The sequence below is a fragment of the Heteronotia binoei genome, chromosome 12 (assembly GCF_032191835.1).
Source record: "Heteronotia binoei isolate CCM8104 ecotype False Entrance Well chromosome 12, APGP_CSIRO_Hbin_v1, whole genome shotgun sequence".
NCBI classification, from domain to species: domain Eukaryota; kingdom Metazoa; phylum Chordata; class Lepidosauria; order Squamata; family Gekkonidae; genus Heteronotia; species Heteronotia binoei.
The window spans coordinates 80,622,890-80,642,172 of NC_083234.1; the positions used below are offsets into that span (position 1 = coordinate 80,622,890).

Here is a 19,283-nt window from a genome sequence, read left to right on the forward strand (position 1 = left end):
TCCCTTCCTAATAATTCCCAGCGTGGCGTTGGCCTTTTTTATTGCAATCGCTCACTGTCTTGACATTTTCAGTGAGTTATCTACCACAACCCCAAGATCTCTCTCTTGGTCAGTCTCTGCCAGTTCACACCCCATCAACTTGTATTTGTAGCTGGGATTTTTCGCCCCAATGTGCATTACTTTGCACTTGGCCACATTGAGCCTTATCTGCCACGTTGACTTCATCATCATCATCTTATTTATATCCCGCCCTCCCCGCCGAAGCAGGCTCAGGGCGGCTCAGGCTCAGGACTTCTGGTCCGCAAGCACCCACACTGACAACCCTTCTGGAGACGAGAACCTTCCCAGTTCTGAGAACTAAACTGCAGCAAAAAAGAAGGTAATCAGGTCTCCACCAAACTTGAAAAAACACTCTGCCATCTCCAGAGGGGTGGAAGGAAGAAGGAAACAGGCAGAAAGAGTTCAACAGTGTCACACCTGTAATTAATTACACCTGGTCACTGCACTGGCTATCAATGCCCACAGCAACTGGTACATTTTCTCTCTAGCTCTCCCCCAACGAGAAATCGATGGATGGATGGATGGATGGGGCTGCAGGTAGACCTACCCATCCATCAATTTCTCATGGGGGGAGAGCAAGGGTGGGTCTGCCTGCAGCCCCACGCACTGCCCAGAGGCAACCCTTCCCCAATCAAATTACGAAGGCAAGTGGGTCAAAGGAGGAAGTTGTACTCTTAGAGTGGGCTCAGAAGCAGCCCAGTTAACCCTACCCCCCACACGAAAGCAGAGACAAAAAACAGAGGGGAGTCAGCTTTCATCCTTGGCCCTGTATTTTGCCACAGGAATTATCCTGTGGCCTGCTTTTCTGACTGGCTGGCCGACCGACAACCTGGATTCAGTGAGAGTAATCCATGCTGAGAGGATTGTATCAGGTGTGCTTGGACTACTATGCAAACAACACCTTGAAGGTTTCAAGATCTGATGCTGGAAAAGCCGGGTCCAAGGTCCATCCCATGGCTGCCAAGTGTTTAGCAAAACTTTTCCCCGACATTACTGCTGGCCACTCTTGCTTTAGATTCCTCCACTGCCTGAATGAAGTGAAATAATCCAATGATGACTGAAACCACACACGGTCACTGCAAATAGGTTCCCACTCACACAAGTCTCTTATCTTCTGAACTCCATGTTTACACATGAAGTCCCAACCCAGACGCTTGTGATTAGAGAAATAAAAGGCTGATTAATCCTAATCTTATTTAATTGTTTCACTGAATATTTTATGCTGTTGAATTGTTTTCTAGATTTTGTAATCAGCCTTAGAAAAATACAATTAAGTAAATATAATATAACAATATAAATGAAGCAAATAAATCTATAGTAATAACATAACATAACAGGTAGAACTAATCAGAAAATGAGTTCAAAACTTGCTACCACGATCAGGGCCCCCTTTCAGACTGCCTTTGTATTCCATTTTAGTAACTGGCTACCAATGGACTTTTTCCTGTCATTTCCGACAGACAGACCCGTTTTAGTAACCAGCTGCTGGTGGGATTTGTTTACAAACCCACTTGTGTCCAGTTAGCAAAGTGTGGTTTAGTAACCAAGGTGATATGAATGTATCGACATGCAGGAGGCAGAAAAAAACGCCTCAGAGGGAGTTGAGCTTTAGGACCGGAACAGTTCAGTTCAGTCTGGGAACTTAGGAGTTCTGTGAGAGAACTGAAGCTGGTCAGTTGTGAGAGCAACTGGAAAGGAGTTAAGAGTCAGCTGTGGGCTGAGTTCCTTGGGAGACAGAGCAGTTTCTGTCTGGGAGAGAGTTATACGGCAGAAGGGGGCAAAGCAAGGCACGTTCTCTGAGGAGAAACTCTCTGAGGAGGTCTGTCAGCACAACAGGGCAGACTCCTGGTCTAAATGAGAACACTCTCACACACACATACTGGGACGAGTCTTGTGGCCTGGAAGGAGTCCCAAGAGCCAGACCAGGGTCCTGGCTCAGTGGGACACACAGGAGTGAGGGGCTAGAGCACTCAGAAGGTGTGACTCCTGCATGCTAGTGTGTGAGTCTGAGGGAATATTGATCTGGCACAAGTCAGGAGTCCCCAGGGTGTATGGCAAAGAGTGAATGATCGTTATTTTTATGATTTAAAGGAGCCTGAGCGTAGGGCTATTCCATCTCTGCCTAGAGTTCCTAGTGCAAAGAAGGCACTGCCTGCCTGTTCAAGTTTTAATATATTCTCAAGCCTGCTAGTTTATAGTTTATATTTTAAACTATCTCAACCTGATACATCTCTGGTGTTTAGAGATTATTTTGTATTCCTGCCTAACAAATGATTTGCCTTTAGATAGCCTAATCAATACTATTTTACCCCCTCCCTTGCCCTTTTGTGATCCAATAAATATCTTTTGGTTTTGATTTTAAAATGTCTGATGCCTAGTTGTTGATTTCTGACAGGGTTTTCAGTGGGAGTGCCTGATGTACTAAGAGGAGGCGTTTGAATGCGGATGGAGGCAAATCGCCTACCTTTGCAGCCTCCCTGTGGGGCAGGAAGATGGCAAAATGTTCCTGGGCTTCCCTCCCCATTTAAACACCCGCCAGGGCGTTGAAATGCAGGGGGGAGGGAAGCCTGGGAACTGCCTTTGCTGTCTCCCTGCCTGTCGAGGAGGGCAAAGGCAGACAATCTGCCTCCCCCCCTTTAAACATCCCGCCAAAGTGTTACAATGGGGGGGGGGGAGGCAGATCGCCTACCTTTGCCCTCTCCTTGCCAGGCAGGGAGATGGCAAAAGGAACTCCCGGGCTTCCTCCCCCCTTTAAACACCGTGGTGGAAGGGGAGGCAGATCACCTTGCTTTTGCCCTCTCCTCGCCAGGCAAGGAGATAGCAAAAGGAACCCCCCCACCCTTAAACACCCTGGTGGGAGGGGAGGCAGATTGCCTGCCTTTGCCCTCTCCTTGCCAGGTGGAGAGATGGCAAAGGGAGTTCCCAGGCCACGGGAGCAAAAAGTTTGGGAAACCCTGCCCTATGGGATTTATTACCTCTCCATTGGGCTTGCAAGGCAGAGATATTCCACCAGGCATTCAGCTGAGGGCAGCAACAGTCTGGCACTCCTGTACTCTCCCTCCTTTCCACATTCCCCCTTCCCAGTGGGCTGGGGAATACTGAGATTATCCGCCATCTTGAACAGAATATAGCATAGTCTAGTATTACTTGAACTATTGCTTGTAATATATTTTTAAATATTATATACTGTATCTTAGTAGATTGTTTCCAGCTGCTCTGAGCCCTGCTCACAGGGAATAGGTGGCCTAGCAAATCCAGTTAACCTGAGGGTCACTGCACATAAGCAAAAGTGCTGTGGCTTTTGTACAAGCGAATGGCAGCTCACAATTTGCAGTCTGGTAAATCACCAGCCGTGTGTTCCTATTCCAGGGAGTCTGACCGCATCCTGAGAGGAGATGCTAGCAGGCAGTCCAAGGACTGGCATGTAGAATCACTTTCGAAGATGACAGGCCAGCTTCTTCTGTGTATTGTGAGATGTCTTTCCAAAATCTATTTTGTGATGAGGCTCCAACAGTGAGCTTGGAGGACCTCTGCCCAAATGCATGCATTTTCCAACTGTGGTGTTTGCCTGTGTGTCCTTTCTGGCAGACTGCTAAACCTGCACCATCAGCACCCAACCCAGTCATTTGTTGTGCAACAGGATATCATACCAGATGTGAGCAGATGTCCCACAGGCTGTCCTGAGAGAGAGAGGGAGGAAGAAACAGCAGCTTCTGAAGGCCAGTGTGCCGCGACCTGCCTGTGCAGCTGCTTCCTGTTTCACTGAGGGGTGACAGAATTAAAGGGGTGAGATGGACCCCGTTGCCTAGGGCCAACAGGTTCTGTGTGGGGCTGCCGGGCAGGGGGGAAGTATACTTCCAGAGCTGTTGCACAAAGGAATGCAGTGTGTATCCTTAAATTTGCATAGTCTTGTACTAAGTGCATTGCCTACTTTACAGGACTGTGGTTTTGTCCTTAAACTAGCTTATTTTTTGGAACAATGCTGGAGTCCAGCAGTTCCATTTCTTGAGGCTTTAATGTGGTACTTCCATGAAGAAAGACCCAGGTGGGAGGGCATGTTGATCTGAAGCTGGACTCCACAGTGGCTTCAGAGCAACACGGCTGCCAACCTGGATCTAGCTTGTTTTTTGTTCCCCACCAAAGAAATCTTTATTGTTCTGACTGAACGATGCAAACAGATACAGCAACATATGTATTTTGTGGGCAACATATTTGAAACATGGCAGCGAGTGAGAATCCAGACAGGCAGCCTGTCATAAGGCTACACAGAACAAAGTTTAAGTCCAGTAGCACCTTTAAGACCAACGAAGTTTAATTCTGGGGATAAACTCATGAAACTTGAAATTCTTAGATATATAAACAGCTTTAAAAATGGAATCAGAAAGCTTTATGGAGGATGGGTCTATCAGTAGCTATTAGTCACAGTGAGTGAAGGGAACCACCACATTCAGAGAGGGTAAACCGCTGAACAGCAGCGCCAGGAGTCAACAGCAGGGGAAGGCCTCAGCCTCTCTGTCCTGTGGTTGGACTCCAGAGGAACTGGTTAGCTGTTGTGTGAAATGGGACGCTGAACTAAACAGATTACTGGTCTGATCCAGGTGGGTTCTTACTGGACATGTTGGAATACGCTTACCATGCTGGAAAAGGAGGCAGAAGTGAACAAGATGCAAATTATTTAACAAGGATGAGTGCCAAGCTGTACATCTGGGTAATAAAATGAGCATCACACATACTGGATGGAGGATACGATGGGGGCGGGGGCTGTATGTGAACAAGATCAGGGTACGGGACTGTGAGTTATACCTGAACAGCCAGTTTGAAGCACTGACAAAAAAACTTCAGAAGCACAGACCCGGGGAAGGCAAAGGAGGCCAGGTGACATGTGAGCTCCTTGGAGCCTGGGGAAGGCAGACTCCGAGGAGCGCATGCGCCTCTGCGACCTGCACTGTCCCACCACTTACGCCTTTCCTGGTCTGTGCCTCCTGAAAACCCGGGAAGGTGAAAGTGGTGGGATGGTGCGGGCACTTTGAGGGAGGGCCAGTCTACCTGGCCTACTTGGAAGTGCCAGCCCTGCTTGAGGTGTATCAACAGAGGCAGAACATCGACATTGCAAGAGGTCACAGTCGTGCTGTACACTGCATTGGAGTACTGCATGCAGTTCTGGAGGCCTCACTTCCAAAGGATGTGGACAGAATGAAGCAGGTGCAGAGGGAACACTGAGAATGATCAGGGCCTACAAGGAGGAAAGGCTGAGACTTGGGAAGGTTCAGTGTCAAGTCTGAGAATAACTCTAGCTCAACCAGAGAGCATGCTGGGTAGAACCAAATGCTGCTAGTGCCTCTCCACTATTCCCCCCTCCCTTTTCTTAGAAGCTCTCCCTGCTTTGAAATGGTGATGTGTGAAAAGTCTTATCTGAACCTTCTCAGCCCAGGCCTGTGGGAGCCGTAGGAGCCTAGTAAAACATCAAGGCCACTACGCCTAATCAACATGAGAATGTACTGGTAACATCTATGTGTGAATGTCCCCTGCACAATTCCCCTGCCCGTAGGAATGCTTTTGAAGTGATCTTTATATGCAATGTATTTACTGTATGGTTTTAGTCTCTTCAAACCCTGGCTCAGGCCACAAGTATCCAGTATCAATAAACTAGCTTCTTTGTATCCACATCGACTCCTTATTGAATCTGCAGACTTACATTCAGTCTGGAGAAGAGGAGGTTGGGGGGGGGGGGACAGGATGGCTCTCCTGAGGTCTCGGAAGGGCTGCTCTCCCCTAGAGGGAGCTGCTCCTGTTGGCAGCAGAGGATGAGAGGAGTCACAAGACGGGATTTAAGCTGAGGGTGGGCAGCTACTGGCTGGTAATCAGGGAAAACCATTCCATGGTGAGAGCTTTTCTATGCTGGAATCAGCTAGTGAGGGAGGTGGTGAGCCCCCCCTCCCCACCAGCAGTCTCTAAGCAGTACAGCTGTGGGGGATGCTCTAGGCTGGGGGTGTCCAACCTTTTGGCTTCCCTGGGCCACAGTGGAAGAAGAATTGTCTTGGGCCGCACAGAAAATACACAAACACTAACGATAGCTGATGATGTGCTAAAAATGGCCCATGCATAATTTTTGTGATATCTGCCACCACATATAAGCAGGAGAAAGGGTGGGGGAAATCAGTAAAAAAATCACTCCATCCCTCCCAGCAACACAGGGCCTCAATGTCCTTTCTGCTTCCAAGTCCTGCTGCAGGTGGCCCAGAGCTGAAGCAGGAACCAGGCCACGTAGGCCCCACAAGGCCCAGACCAGGCCACAGTGAAACCTCTCTCTCCAGAGACTTCTGGGGGGGGGGGACCGCCTGTTTCTGTGTGTCTCTTTTCCAGTCCTAACTACAGAGAAGGGTAAGGGGGATTCTGGAACTCCCACAGTGAAGAGATGGAGGGGGATGCAACAGAATCCACCCGAGGCAGTGGAGCATGGAGGGCGGGATATAAATCCAATATCTTCTTCTTCTTCTAAAATGGAGGCTGCTGGCAGAAGGTGAGCCCCAAACTCCTGCTTGGAGGCTCTGTGGCCGGTGCAAAGGTTTCTGCAGGCATGGCAGGAAAGCGGAGAACCCTTGCCATGGGAAGGCGGTCACAGAACTCTGGCAAGACATTTGATCTAGCAGCCTCTTGCACCTCTTGATCCTGTAATCAGGTTTGTGGAGAATCCACAAACAGAATCCACCCGAGGCAGTGGAGCATGTGGAGAGGCAGTTTGGTGTAATGGTTAAGTGCACGGACTCTTATCTAGGAGAACCGGGTTTGATTCCCCACTCCTCCATTTGCACCTGCTAGCATGGCCTTGGGTCAGTCATAGCTCTGGCAGAGGTTGTCCTTGAAAGGGCAGTTGCTATGAGGGCCCTCTCCAGCCCCACCCACCTCACAGGGTGTCTGTTGTGGGAGGAAAAGACAAAGGAGATTGTAAGCCACTGAGACTCTTCAGAGTGGGGTGGTATATAAATCCAGTATCTTCATCTTCTTCATTTTGGGGACAGCAAACCCAGCTCCACCGCACACACCCCACCTCCAACCTTCCCACCCCACAAGCCTGCCTAGGAGCTTGGGAGGCTGGCTCTGCTATTCCCCAACTTTCCCAGAGAGGGGCCTACAGCCACCCCAATGCCTCCAGAGCACAGCCAAGGGCTCTTGTCCTGGGGGGGGGGGGAGATCCAGAGCGGCCACAGCAGGAAGAAAGAAGAGCCGGAGAGTGCCGAGGAGCAAAGGAAGAGCACTCACACACACACACACACACTCTGAGTCAGCTCTGGCGCCCTCTCTGGTGGTAGGGGGGAAAGCAAGCAGGAGGAAAAAGCAACCAGATGTAGCCTCAGTCCCAGGATCAGCTGCCGCTGCAGCACACAGTTCCAGGTGCTGTTTTAAGAAAGTTTATGAGTTTGGGTTGGGGCCGCATTCAAAGCCATCCTGGGCCGCAGGTTGGACAAGCCTGCTCTAGGCTGATCCTGTATGAGCAGTGGGTTAGACTAGATGGCCTGTCTGGCACCTTTCAACTCTATGGTTCTATGAGTCTTATGTCATTCTGTCGGGAGAGACATTTCTAGGAGATTGAGGGAGGGCTGGTTTCCCAGTGAGGAGACCATATCTGGAACTGAGACCACATTTATTTCCAGAGAGACCAACAAGAAGTTCAGCCTGAAATAATCTAAAACAGACTTTCAGAATTGAGCATCTGCAAACCACAGCGAGAACTGGAGTTCCATGATCACATGTCAAGCACAGGCCTCCATAACATGCCCTTGTTCCCAGACTAGTCTGATTCCCTCGTTCGTGTGTCTATGAGGTGGTTTTGCAGCTGAAAGCTTGTTTGCTCATGCTTAATGCAGACGAATCTATGAAACAGCCATTTCTGGATAGGCAGAGTTTAGACTAAGGCAAAGTCAGAGCTGGCCCAAATGCAAGTTAAATCACATTACTTGAGGTGGTGCAGCTTAGAACTCAACGTTGTTCATGTATCCTATAGATATTAGACAGGGCTATTTTTGTAGGAAAAGCCCAGCCGGAACTCATTTGTACATTAGGCCACACCCCCTGATGTCACCAATGTTTCACAAAGGGCTTTTTGTAGAAAAGGCCCAGTAGGAACTCATTTGTATATTAGGCCACACCCCCTGACACCAAGCCAGCCAGAACTGCGTTCCTGCTAAAAAAAAAAAGCCCTGGATATAGAGTCTCTCTGTTCGCCATTGTAGCTAAGAAGATAAGAGCAAGAGTGATATCGAATGTTGTAACTTCTTGAGGTCGGCCCTTTTGGGGAACTTTTAAGATGTTATCTGGGAACATTTGTGCTCTTTTTTGTAATGGCCAAAGGCTATAGACAATAAATGTTTTGGCTGACTGAGCTTCGATTCCCTCCCTGCCACCACTCAGGTGGAAATCACAGCAGGAAGTGGGAATTTACACTTGAAATAGGATTGCCAACAAACCTTCTAGCAAATGTGCTGGGTTTTAAGACGCCGCAAGGCTCTTTGCAAAGCACTTGTCAAGAAGCTCTTAAAGAGAGGCCGGCATCTTCTTCCCCTTCTCAGCCTCATGCTCGCCCCTTATAAAAAGGATTCTGTTTAATTCATTTCATTTCATTTCATTTTATTTGATTTATATCCCGCCCTCCCCCACCGAAGCGGGCTCAGAGCGGCTTACAACACAGAGATTCTAACAATAAAATTCAAATTTTAAATACAATAACAATTTATATAATTAAGAGATTAAAACATTAAAATACATTAAAAATCAGTACATCAATCCAGCACTACGCTATCTATCAACTTCCTTCAGTATTTTGGTAGTTTTGGTGGTTTTAGTGCCGGTCAGTTATAGGCCAACCGGAAGAGGACTGTCTTACAGGCCCTGCGGAATTGTCCAATATCCCGCAGGGCCCTGACCTCCTCCGGTAACTGCTTCCACCAGCAAGGGATTGTTATTGAGAAGGCCCTGTCCCTGGTTGACTTCAACCGGGCCTCCTTTGGCCCGGGGATTACAAGCAGATTTTGGGAGCCAGAATGCAGTACTCTCTGGGGAACATATGGGAAGAGATGGTCCCTAAGGTAGGCAGGTCCTAGACCATATAGGGCTTTAAAGGTAATAACCAGCACCTTGTACCGGACTTGGTATATTATTGGCAGCCAGTGCAGTCGCCGAAGGCCCGGCTGAATGTGCTCCCGTCTAGGGAGCCCTAGTAGCAGCCGAGCAGCAGCATTCTGCACTAGCTGCAACTTCCGGGTTCGACACATGGGCAGCCCCATGTAGAGGGCGTTACAGTAATCCAACCTTGAGGTGACCGTTGCATGGATCACTGTTGCTAGATCGTCCCGCTCCAGGAAGGGAGCCAACTGCCTCGCCCGCCTAAGATGAAAAAATGCGGACTTCGCAGTGGCTGCTACCTGGGCCTCCATAGTTAAGGCAGGCTCAAGTAGTACCCCCAAGCTCCTGACCCTGTGCGCCATTGTCAGTGGCACACCGTCAAGGGCTGGAAGGGGAATTTCCCACCCCCCCCCCCGGACCGCGGCGACCCAAGCAAAGGACCTCTGTCTTCACTGGATTTAGTTTAACTAGGAAGCCCTGTAATGGATGCTCTGACACAGGGACCAGGACACAGTAGAAGTGGAGAGTTGGCCCTAGGAAATGTCCTCCAGATGAGTAAGATACGAATGACCCCTCAATGCTGTCGCCCCACTTTGAGCTGCCACAAAACAATTCCTCCCATGCCCCTTCTCTAACACTGCTGACAAAACTCCACTCCAAATGTAGAAGAAGAAATGTGCACACAGATAACTGCTCTCTGGTTGCCTAACAAGGAGATTCCATATCAGGTGAGGCATCTGGGTTCCATAAAATGTAGAATATTTGATTTGGCAAATGGTTAAACACAGAATGGCTGAAAAATCAGAAAGCGGAAGGCAAGAGTGACAAGAGGAACAGAAGCTAGCTACTGTGTTCTGCACTCCCCTCTCCCCGCAAGAGTTAAGGCCACTACTCAAACTCAGAGCTTGTCCAAGAAGCAGCCAAGTGAAATGATGTGCTCCCCTCCCCCCACTGTGGCTTATGGATGATAGCGGGGCTCTTAGGTCTGGGCTTCATGTGTTGGGGTGTGTGTGTGTGGAGCCGAGGCCAGCCGGCCTGCAGGGACCTCAAAGGGTCTCAAGGCCAGAGATGTTCAGAGGAGATTTCCTCTGGCCTGACTCCGCCCCCACCCCCCCAGCATTCCTCCCATCCCAATACTAGCCAAGGCCAACCCTGCTTGATTCCACAGTGGGCTAGCCTGGGCTGCCGCATCAGAGCTCTCCTTTCCAGGGTGGAGGGAACAGCAGGACAAGGAATGCTGGCGTGCAGACAGAAGCTGAGTCAGAGGATGCCTTCGTTGCTTCAAGGAAGCAAGAAGGAACCCAGGAGCCCTCTCCATCCATTCTGCATCACTCGGCAATATCTGCCAGCAACTGACCCCCAAGAAGCTCCAGAGAAGCCTCCAGACTCACCTTTTCCTCTTCAGAGACATCAGCCATTTTGGGAGGGGCAGGAGGAGCTCGCTTCTTCATCAGCACCAAAACATCTAACAAGGAGAAGAAGAAGAATTGTAGATTATACCCTGCCTTTCTCTCTGAATCAGAGACTCAGAGCGGCCTACAATCTCCTATATCTCCCCCCCACACACACACAACAAACACCCTGTGAGGTGGGTGGGGCTGAGAGGACTCTCACAGCAGCTGCCTTTTCAAGGACAATTCCTATGAGAGCTCTGGCTGACCCAAGATCATTCCAGCAGGTGCAAGTGGAGGAGTGGGGAATCAAACCCGGTTCTCCCAGATAGGCGTCCACACACTTAACCACTACACCAAACTGGCTCCAGTTTGGACACAAGAGCACCAGGTAGGATATTTCCTGCAAGTGAAAAAAGGAGGTGGAGGAGAGACGACGCTACAACGAGGAACTGCACTTCAGGAATCAAGACATACATTTGACTCCTGATTACCTTTAAAAGGTTTCAGAAGGCAAAAGTTTCTCTTAACTAATAAATAATAATTAAATTTAGCAAGTAAAAACCCAAATAGCCTTAAACACGCTCAGCACAATCCAAGGGAAGGCAGGAACAGCACAAAAGTTTCACTGGTCAGGCAGCAGTGGCTTGAGACAACGGATGAGGCTGGATGTGGACAAGCACTCCCGACAGAACTGAGTCAGGTGGGCGGGGGGGTGGGTGGGAAGGAGCACGGGTGCGGGGAGGGCTTCCTGCCATGCCTAAGCTGCTGAGGAGCATCGCCTGAGGTCGCTGTGTCTGGACGTGAGTGGGTGCTTGCAGCCTGCCAAAGAGGGGATCCTCTTGGCTTTCTTTCTTTCGGAAGGCTCCACCTGGTTAGAGCGGCGAGCCTTTGGTCCCAAAGTGGCCCCTGTGATTCTTCGCCTCGGGATTGGGTTTGGGCATCCTGTAAGAAGCAAAGAGGTTTTTACATTCCTATCTGCGTTAACAATTTTGGCTTCCACAGCCACTAGGTTAGGCCTGTAAGTTCCAGGTGACGTCCACCCACAAGGGGAATTATTCTAGGTGATGATGAAAGGCCCATTCCCAGTCACCTGCAGGGAGTGCACCCTGTTTGTTTTCTTCCTGGGTTCAGAGTCTGGAGGGCAGCATTGCTACCCTGCATGAAATCAAGGAAGAGGACGAGTTCATTAACAGAAGTCATGAAGCCCTAGGATACGGATGGGGTTAAAGCAGTTAAAGCAGGGGGGTCAAGCCTACAGCCCGTGGGCCACATCCAGCCCACGGCTCCTTCTCTCTCCTCACCCTTTGAGCTCATCTTCGCCAGCTTCTCCTCTGGCCGGAAGCTCCTCTAGGCTCCACTGAAATACAACTCAGCACAAAAAAGTTGGAAAGAAAAAGCAGAATGGATTTTCCATTCCCCAAGTAGACTATCTGGGCCAAGAGACCTTAATTCATTCCGCATTTTCTTTGCAACTCTCTTTGTGCTGCAATGTATTTCAATGGATCCCATGCAAGTCAGTCAGCATGCTCAGCTCTCTTGATCTCTAATGGGCCTTCAAGCCCCTCCCATCTCAAACCACCCAGTAAAAAACCCATGAGCCTGGGGCATGGTATATTGTGTGTGTGTGCTGATGTGGCCTCTGGTTTCCCTCTAGCCCACCTCCCTGCGAGGAGGCCAGTCTTGGGAACCGGTTAACGGGGCCCTTTAGAATTTATTCCAAAGAGGGAGGCAGAACTCTGCTACCTTCCCCCACAGAAGCTGCCACCAGTTTCACGACCCCGCCACCCTGTTCGCTTTAGAAGGGTCAATAATCCCTAAATTAACAGGGAGATACTTGAAATATTCACACACTCCCTTAGCAGCACTCTTTGATAAGGCCAAAAGGCAACTGGTCCCTTCTGCAAGCCATGGACACCAACACCAGAACAGAAGCTCAAACAGAATTTATTCTGGATGCTCAGGCATGACACAACACCTAGTATGAAGTAAACAAAAAATCTTTTGCAGCTAGCTAATTACCTCGGCCACAAGCCAACCGTAGACAGTTAAAAGTCCAGAGCTTCACAGGGCAACCCCCCTCTGGGACTGTCCGGCAGCGTCTTCCAGGATTCCAAAATAGTCACTTCCCTCTTCCAACCCCTTGCCTAAGTCAGCCCGCCAGCCTGTTCAATGAGCAAGCAAGCAAGCCCCACAAGGAAGAAGCATCTCTTCCTTTCACCCACCCCAACAGCCGAGGTATGATGCTGTTCAGCTGGCTGAGATCACCTCGTGATTGGAAACAGAAGCTCCTGCATGGACTGCAACAAAAGCCCTGGCACTACAACTGGTTACTTTTAAAAGGTTTCAGAAGGCAATAGAATCATCATCATCATCATCATCATCATCATCATCATCATCATCATCATCAATAATCTCTGTCCCATGGCGCAGAGTGGTAAAGCTGCAGTACTGCAGTCTGAGCTCTCTGCTCATGACCTGAGTTCGATCCTGGCAGAAGCTGGTTCAGGTAGCCGGCTCAAGGTTAACTCGGCCTTCCATCCTTCCAAGGTTGGTAAAATGAGTACCCAGCTTGCTGGGGGGAAAATGTAGATGACTGGGGAAGGCAATGGCAAACCACCCTGTAAAAAGTCTGCCATGAAAACATCAAGATGTGACATCACCCCAGAGTCGGAAACGACTGGTGCTTGCACAGGGGACCTTTACTTTTTTATAAACTCAAGGATCTCCAGTTTTTCCAAGAAATATTAGTTTTAACACACACACCCTCCTAATGTGAGGCTCCAATGCAGAACAAGTGCTGAAGAAGACAACCAAAATTATCTTGAACCACCCTGTAAAAACCTCCCAAGACCCTGGAGAGCCACTACCACTTTGAGTAGACTGGAAGGGGGGTGGGTGGAAGCTTGCAGTGCCCAGCCATTTCATGTTTTCCTAGGCTCAGCGCATTTTATATTTTTAGTTTGTATTTTTACTTTCTGTTGTGATCCATGTCCTTTTTCTTGATGCTTTATTTTAAAAACTGCATTGCCCAATTTCACCATTTCCCCACCTTTTATTTTAGTCAGGCATCTTTTAAGGGGGTGGGGTGAGGAAGGTTTGGGAGCTGTCAGATATCAAAGAAATAAACAAAATATCACAAGAGTGTTTTAAGTATGTTTGTATTTTAAATTTTAAAAAACTTCAATTGTGTTTGTCTACGTCCTTTATAGTTTATATTGCTGCTACCTGACATTACATTTTATGACACGCATGGTCCAGTCCAACAAAGTCCCAATTATGTCAGATCCAGCCCTTGTAACAGACGGGTTTGACACCCCTGAGTTAAAGAGTGCTCCAGCACCAACCTGAAGGCATCGAGTAAGATAGCGGCCTGCAGTGCCATTGGAGCTCAGGAATTCATTCCAGGCCTTGTGGTGGTGACAGGGATGGAAACACCAGCAGAGGAAGAGCCACAAGGAACAGAAAGACAGAGTGATTCAAAGAAATGACATTGGAAGGAAAGGAAAGCATTGGTCATCAGCGACTGTCTACTGAGGGACATGGATTGCCATGTGCCCAAGAGAAGCGTTGCTTGCCAGGGGCAAAGAGTAAAGATATTGCAGTAAAAAAAAAAAAAGGTAGTCCCCTGTGCAAGCACCAGTCATTTCTGACTCTGGGGTGATGTCACATCACACCGTTTTCATGGCAGACTTTTTATGGGGTGATTTGCCATAGATTCACTGGCATTTCATCTGAATGGGGGAGGTGTCCAGTGGGATGTCAAAGGGCTCAGTTCTGGGCCCGGTACTTTTAAAGATTAAAGATCTGGATGAAATTAAATTACAATTAAATTTGCAAATGGCATCAAATTGGGAAGAGTATGAACATTCTGGAAGATAGAGGTAGAATTCAATGAGATTTGAACACACTGGAAAAGTGGGCAGATGAGATGAATCATAGAATCATGGAGTTGGAAGGGACCTCCAGGGTCATCTAGTCCAACCCCCTGCACAATGCAGGAAACTCACAAACACCTCCCCCTAAATTCACAGGATCTTCATTGCTGTCAGATGGCCATCGAGCCTCTGTTTAAAAACCTCCAAGGAAGGAGAGCCCACCACCTCCCGAGGAAGCCTGTTCCACTGAGGAATCGCTCTAATGGTCAGGAAGTTCTTCCTAATGTTGAGCCGGAAACTCTTTTGATTTTATTTATTTATTTATTTATTTTATGATTTATATCCCGCCCTTCCCACCAAGTGGCTCAGGGCGGCTCACAACATAAAACTTAAGTTAGGCATTTAACACAGTTAAAACATTAAAACATTAGGAGTAAACATTAAAACATTAGGAGTAACAGAAGTCTAACAGAACCACATTTAGTTTCTTGTGCCGGTTAGTTATAGGCCAGCCGGAAGAGGGTTGTCTTACAGGCCCTGCGGAACTGAGCAAGGTCCCGCAGGGCCCTCACCTCTTCTGGCAGCTGGTTCCACCAGGAAGGGGCCATAACAGAGAAGGCCCTGTCCCTGGTAGATTTTAAGTGGGCTTCCTTTGGCCCAGGGATAGCGAGAAGGTTTTGGGTTCCCGATCTCAGTACTCTCTGGGGAACATGTGGGGAGAGACGGTCCTTCAGGTAGGCAGGTCCTAGGCCATATAGGGCTTTAAAGGTAATAACCAGCACCTTGTACCGGACTCGGTATGTTATTGGCAGCCAGTGCAGAACCCGGAGCCCCGGCTGAATGTGCTCCCATCTTGGGAGCCCCAATAGCAGCCGGGCCGCGGCATTCTGCACTAGCTGCAGCTTCCGAGTTCGGCACACGGGCAGCCCCATGTAGAGGGCATTGCAGTAGTCCAACCTCGAGGTGACCGTAGCATGAATCACTGTTGCTAGATCGTCGCGCTCCAGGAAGGGGGCCAGCTGCCTTGCCCGATTAAGATGAAAAAATGCGGACTTGGCAGTGGCTGCTATCTGAGCCTCCATCTTTAAGGAGGGCTCCAACAGTACCCCCAGGCTTTTGACCCTGTTCACCACTATCAACGGTGCACCGTCGAAAGCTGGCAGGGGGATTTCCCTCCCTGGACCCCGATGACCCAGACAAATGACCTCTGTCTTTGCCGGATTTAGCCTCAGCCCGCTCAGCCTGAGCCACTCAGCCACAGCCTGTAACGCCCGATCTAGATTTTCTGGGGCGCAGACCGGTCAGTCGTCCATAAGCAGATAGAGCTGGGTGTCGTCAGCATACTGATGGCAACCCAGCCCATATCTTCGGGCGATCTGGGCAAGGGGATGCATATAGATGTTAAATAACATCGGGGAGAGAACCGCCCCCTGAGGCACTCCGCAATCAAGCATGCGCCTCCGAGATAGCTCACCCCCAATCGCGACCCTTTGTCCCCGACCTTCGAGGAAAGAGGAAAGCCACTGTAAGGCCAACCCCTGAATCCTCGCGTCGGCAAGGCGGCAGGTAAGTAACCGATGGTTGACCGTATCGAACGCAGCTGATAGATCCAACAACATCAGCACCGCTGAGCCGCCCCGATCCAGATGCCGTTGAAGGTCATCTACCAGGGCAACCAACAGCCAATCTCCAATTCAATAGAATTTGGTCTGCCTTGTGGCAGCGTTGTAAGACTCCGAATTATATCAAACAATTGTGCCGGGCGCGAAGTTGCGGACGCAATCTTAGCCGCAAAGTATACTTTCTTTGCGGCTTTGATTGCCATCTCATAGGATTTCAAACTCTCTCTATAAGATGTTTGGATCACTTTGTCTCGAGTACGCCGCCATTGCCTCTCTAGTCGTCTGAGTCCACGCTTTTGTTGCCGCAGCCCCTGGTTAAACCAAGGCGTCGGCTTCAAACGGGGACGCAGAGGGTGCCTAGGTGCGATCTCCTCGATGGCTCTGGAGAGTCCATCGTTCCAGGACTCTACCAGGTCATCCAGGGAGTCGCCAGTGGGCCAGGGATTGCGCAGAGCCGTTAGGAACCGTTCTGGGTCCATCAGGCTCCGCGGGCGAGCTAAAATACGCTCTCCGCCTAAACAGGCTTGGGGTGACACATCCACATGAGCCTTGAGGGCATAGTGATCCGACCATGGCACTGCTTTAGTACCAATATCGTTCACCAAAACTCCCGCCACGAAGACCAGGTCTAACATGTGTCCTGCCTGATGAGTGGGCGTTGTAACAACCTGGGAGAGTCCCAGTGTCGCCATGGATGACACTAGGTCCATCGCCTGACTGGAGGCTGCGTCGTCGGCATGAACATTGAAGTCACCCAAGACCAATAGCCTTGGGTACTCCAATGCCCAGCCCGCCGCAGCCTCCATCAGGGATGGTAAGGCGCTAGCCGGTGCGTTAGGCGGTCGGTACACCAGCCAGATCGCCAACCTCTCCCCAACGTCCCACAACCTCTACCCGTTCATTTAATTTGAACCCACTGGTTCTGGTCCTACCTTCTGGGGCCACAGAAAACAATTCCACACCATCCTCTATATGACAGCCCTTCAACTACTTGAAGATGGTGATCATAATATTACCTCTCAGCCTCCTCCTCTCCTGGCTAAACATGCCCAGCTCCTTCAACCCTTCCTCATAGTAAGTGTAGAGTTCTACATCTGGGAAACAAAAATTAGAAGCATGCATACTAGATGGGAGACATGGCTGGGTAGCAGAATGTGTGAACAATAACTTTGGGTACACCTAGCCTCTTTCTGTAACAAAATTTTTTGTATATCACCGCCTGTACCCTTACAAAGTTCAACCCTTTGTACAGGCAGTGATATACAAAGGCGGTATAGGCGGTGATATACAAAAAATTTTGTTACAGAAAGAGGCTAGGTGGATACATTGCCTAAATACAATAGAACCCTTTGGCCTTAATTTATATAATGATCTCTCGTGTTTCGTGTAATTCTGGGGTAGGGGCTTTCAGAAATTTATTGAGATCCCCTTGAGTTTCTTATTGTTACCAGCTGTGACTTGTCTTTTTAGGATGGAGAGTCTTGTCATTAATGTGATTATCCTGTATGCGCTGGGAGAGATATTGGTCTGAGGACCTTTTCAGGTTGTATGTTGGAGTAGGTTCTATGTTTATTTATGTATTTAATTATTGTATATTAGGTATTTTGTTATTATATGTGTTGTCACATTTGGTTTTAGAGGTGGCTTATGAAGAAGCTGAAAAGGCAGCGGAACGCAATTCAAACCGGTGGTTGCGTGAAGGAAAGAATTTCTCCTTTGAAGCCGATGCCATGGAAGGACTCCGTTTGAACGTTACACTTGAGTCTTAGTACTCCTTACAGACTGTATGACGATTGCTTCGGAGTCATCCTTTGATAATGTTTATATGGGATTGTTCTTTGTTCTTTAATGTCTGGATATTGGTATTTGGTCTGGGTATTTTCTATAATACAATGTATTAATTTTTGGAAGTTGTCAATTGTTTCTTGACACAATAGGTTTTGTTTTTTGCATCTTTGCTTATATTGTGTTGCCATTGTTTAATTTCTCTTCCTTCTATTGGCTGAGGCTCCTCCCCCTCCTGGTCCCCTGGGGAAGGAAAGAAAGAGTCAGAGCTTCGTTTGAAGCAAGCTCTCCCTCCCCAAGGAAGGAGCCTCAGCCAATGGAGAAAATAAAGGCTTTGCTCTGTGGCTCTTGAGCAAGCCTGGCAAAGCAAGCTGTGATGCAGAAGGAAGCAGATGACAGTCAATTGCTCAAGGGCCTGATAGGAGCCCTCTGGGGGTCTGATTCGGCCCCCGGGCTGCATGTTTGACACCACCACAGTAGATCTTCACAGCACTGGGGAGAAAGCACCCTGACACACACTGCTTTGGATCACTGTAATTAGTGCTAAAGGAAGGGGAACAATTTTTGCCAATTCTACCCTCTGACTGTAAACCTCTGAATCACCCTTCATACTGCTGTTATAGGTCCCCTTTCCCCCAGGAGCAGCACTGGGGTGAGAGGAAGAGGGAGGTGCCTTCGAGTCCAGCCCTCGAAATGGCTGAGCTATCCAGCCTGCAGCCCTGCAAAGATGGGCCCGGTGATGGCACAAGGCCTGCCTCCAACCCAACCAAGGTCTTTTGGGTCTTTTGGCTTCTGTCCTAGACCCGTGCCAGTCTGGCTTCCGACCGGGCCACGGGACGGAGACGGTCTTGGTCGCCTTAGCAGATGACCTCCAACGGCAACTGGATCGAGGCGGTGTAGCAGTGCTGATGTTATTAGATCTGTCGGCTGCATTTGATACGGTCGACCATCGGCTACTGATCCACCGCCTCGCCGACATTGGGGTTAAGGGGTCTGCTTTACAATGGCTCTCCTCTTTCCTCACGGGTCGGGGACAAAGGGTGGCGTTCGGGGGTGAACGATCCCAGAGGCGCACACTAGATTGTGGGGTGCCTAAGGGAGCAGTCCTCTCCCCGATGTTATTTAACATCTATATGCGCCCCCTTGCCCAGATTGCCAGGAGGTTTGGGCTGGGCTGCCACCAATATGCAGATGACACCCAGCTCTATCTGCTGATGGACGGCCGGCCCGCCTCCCCCCCGGAAGGCCTGGATCGGGCGTTACAGGCTATCGCAACGTGGCTTAGACTGAGTGGGCTGAAGCTGAATCCGGCAAAGACAGAGGTTCTCTGTGTGGGTCGCGGCGCTCCAGGGGGGGAAATATCCCTCCCGACCTTCGATGGTGTGCAGCTAAAGGCGGCGCAGCAGGTGAAGAGTCTGGGTGTTTTA

At 49.4% G+C, this 19,283-nt stretch overlaps 1 protein-coding gene across 1 annotated transcript in view; it reads right to left on the bottom strand.

Moving 5' to 3' along the window:
• UBAC1 (UBA domain containing 1) overlaps window positions 1–19,283 on the bottom strand; it is a 110,383-nt gene that overhangs the window by 72,955 nt on the left and 18,145 nt on the right. Inside the window, exon 3 of the mRNA XM_060251315.1 lies at window positions 10,572–10,645. Within this exon, the coding sequence (XP_060107298.1) occupies window positions 10,572–10,645 (74 nt within the window). The remainder of the gene's footprint in view (window positions 1–10,571; window positions 10,646–19,283) is intronic.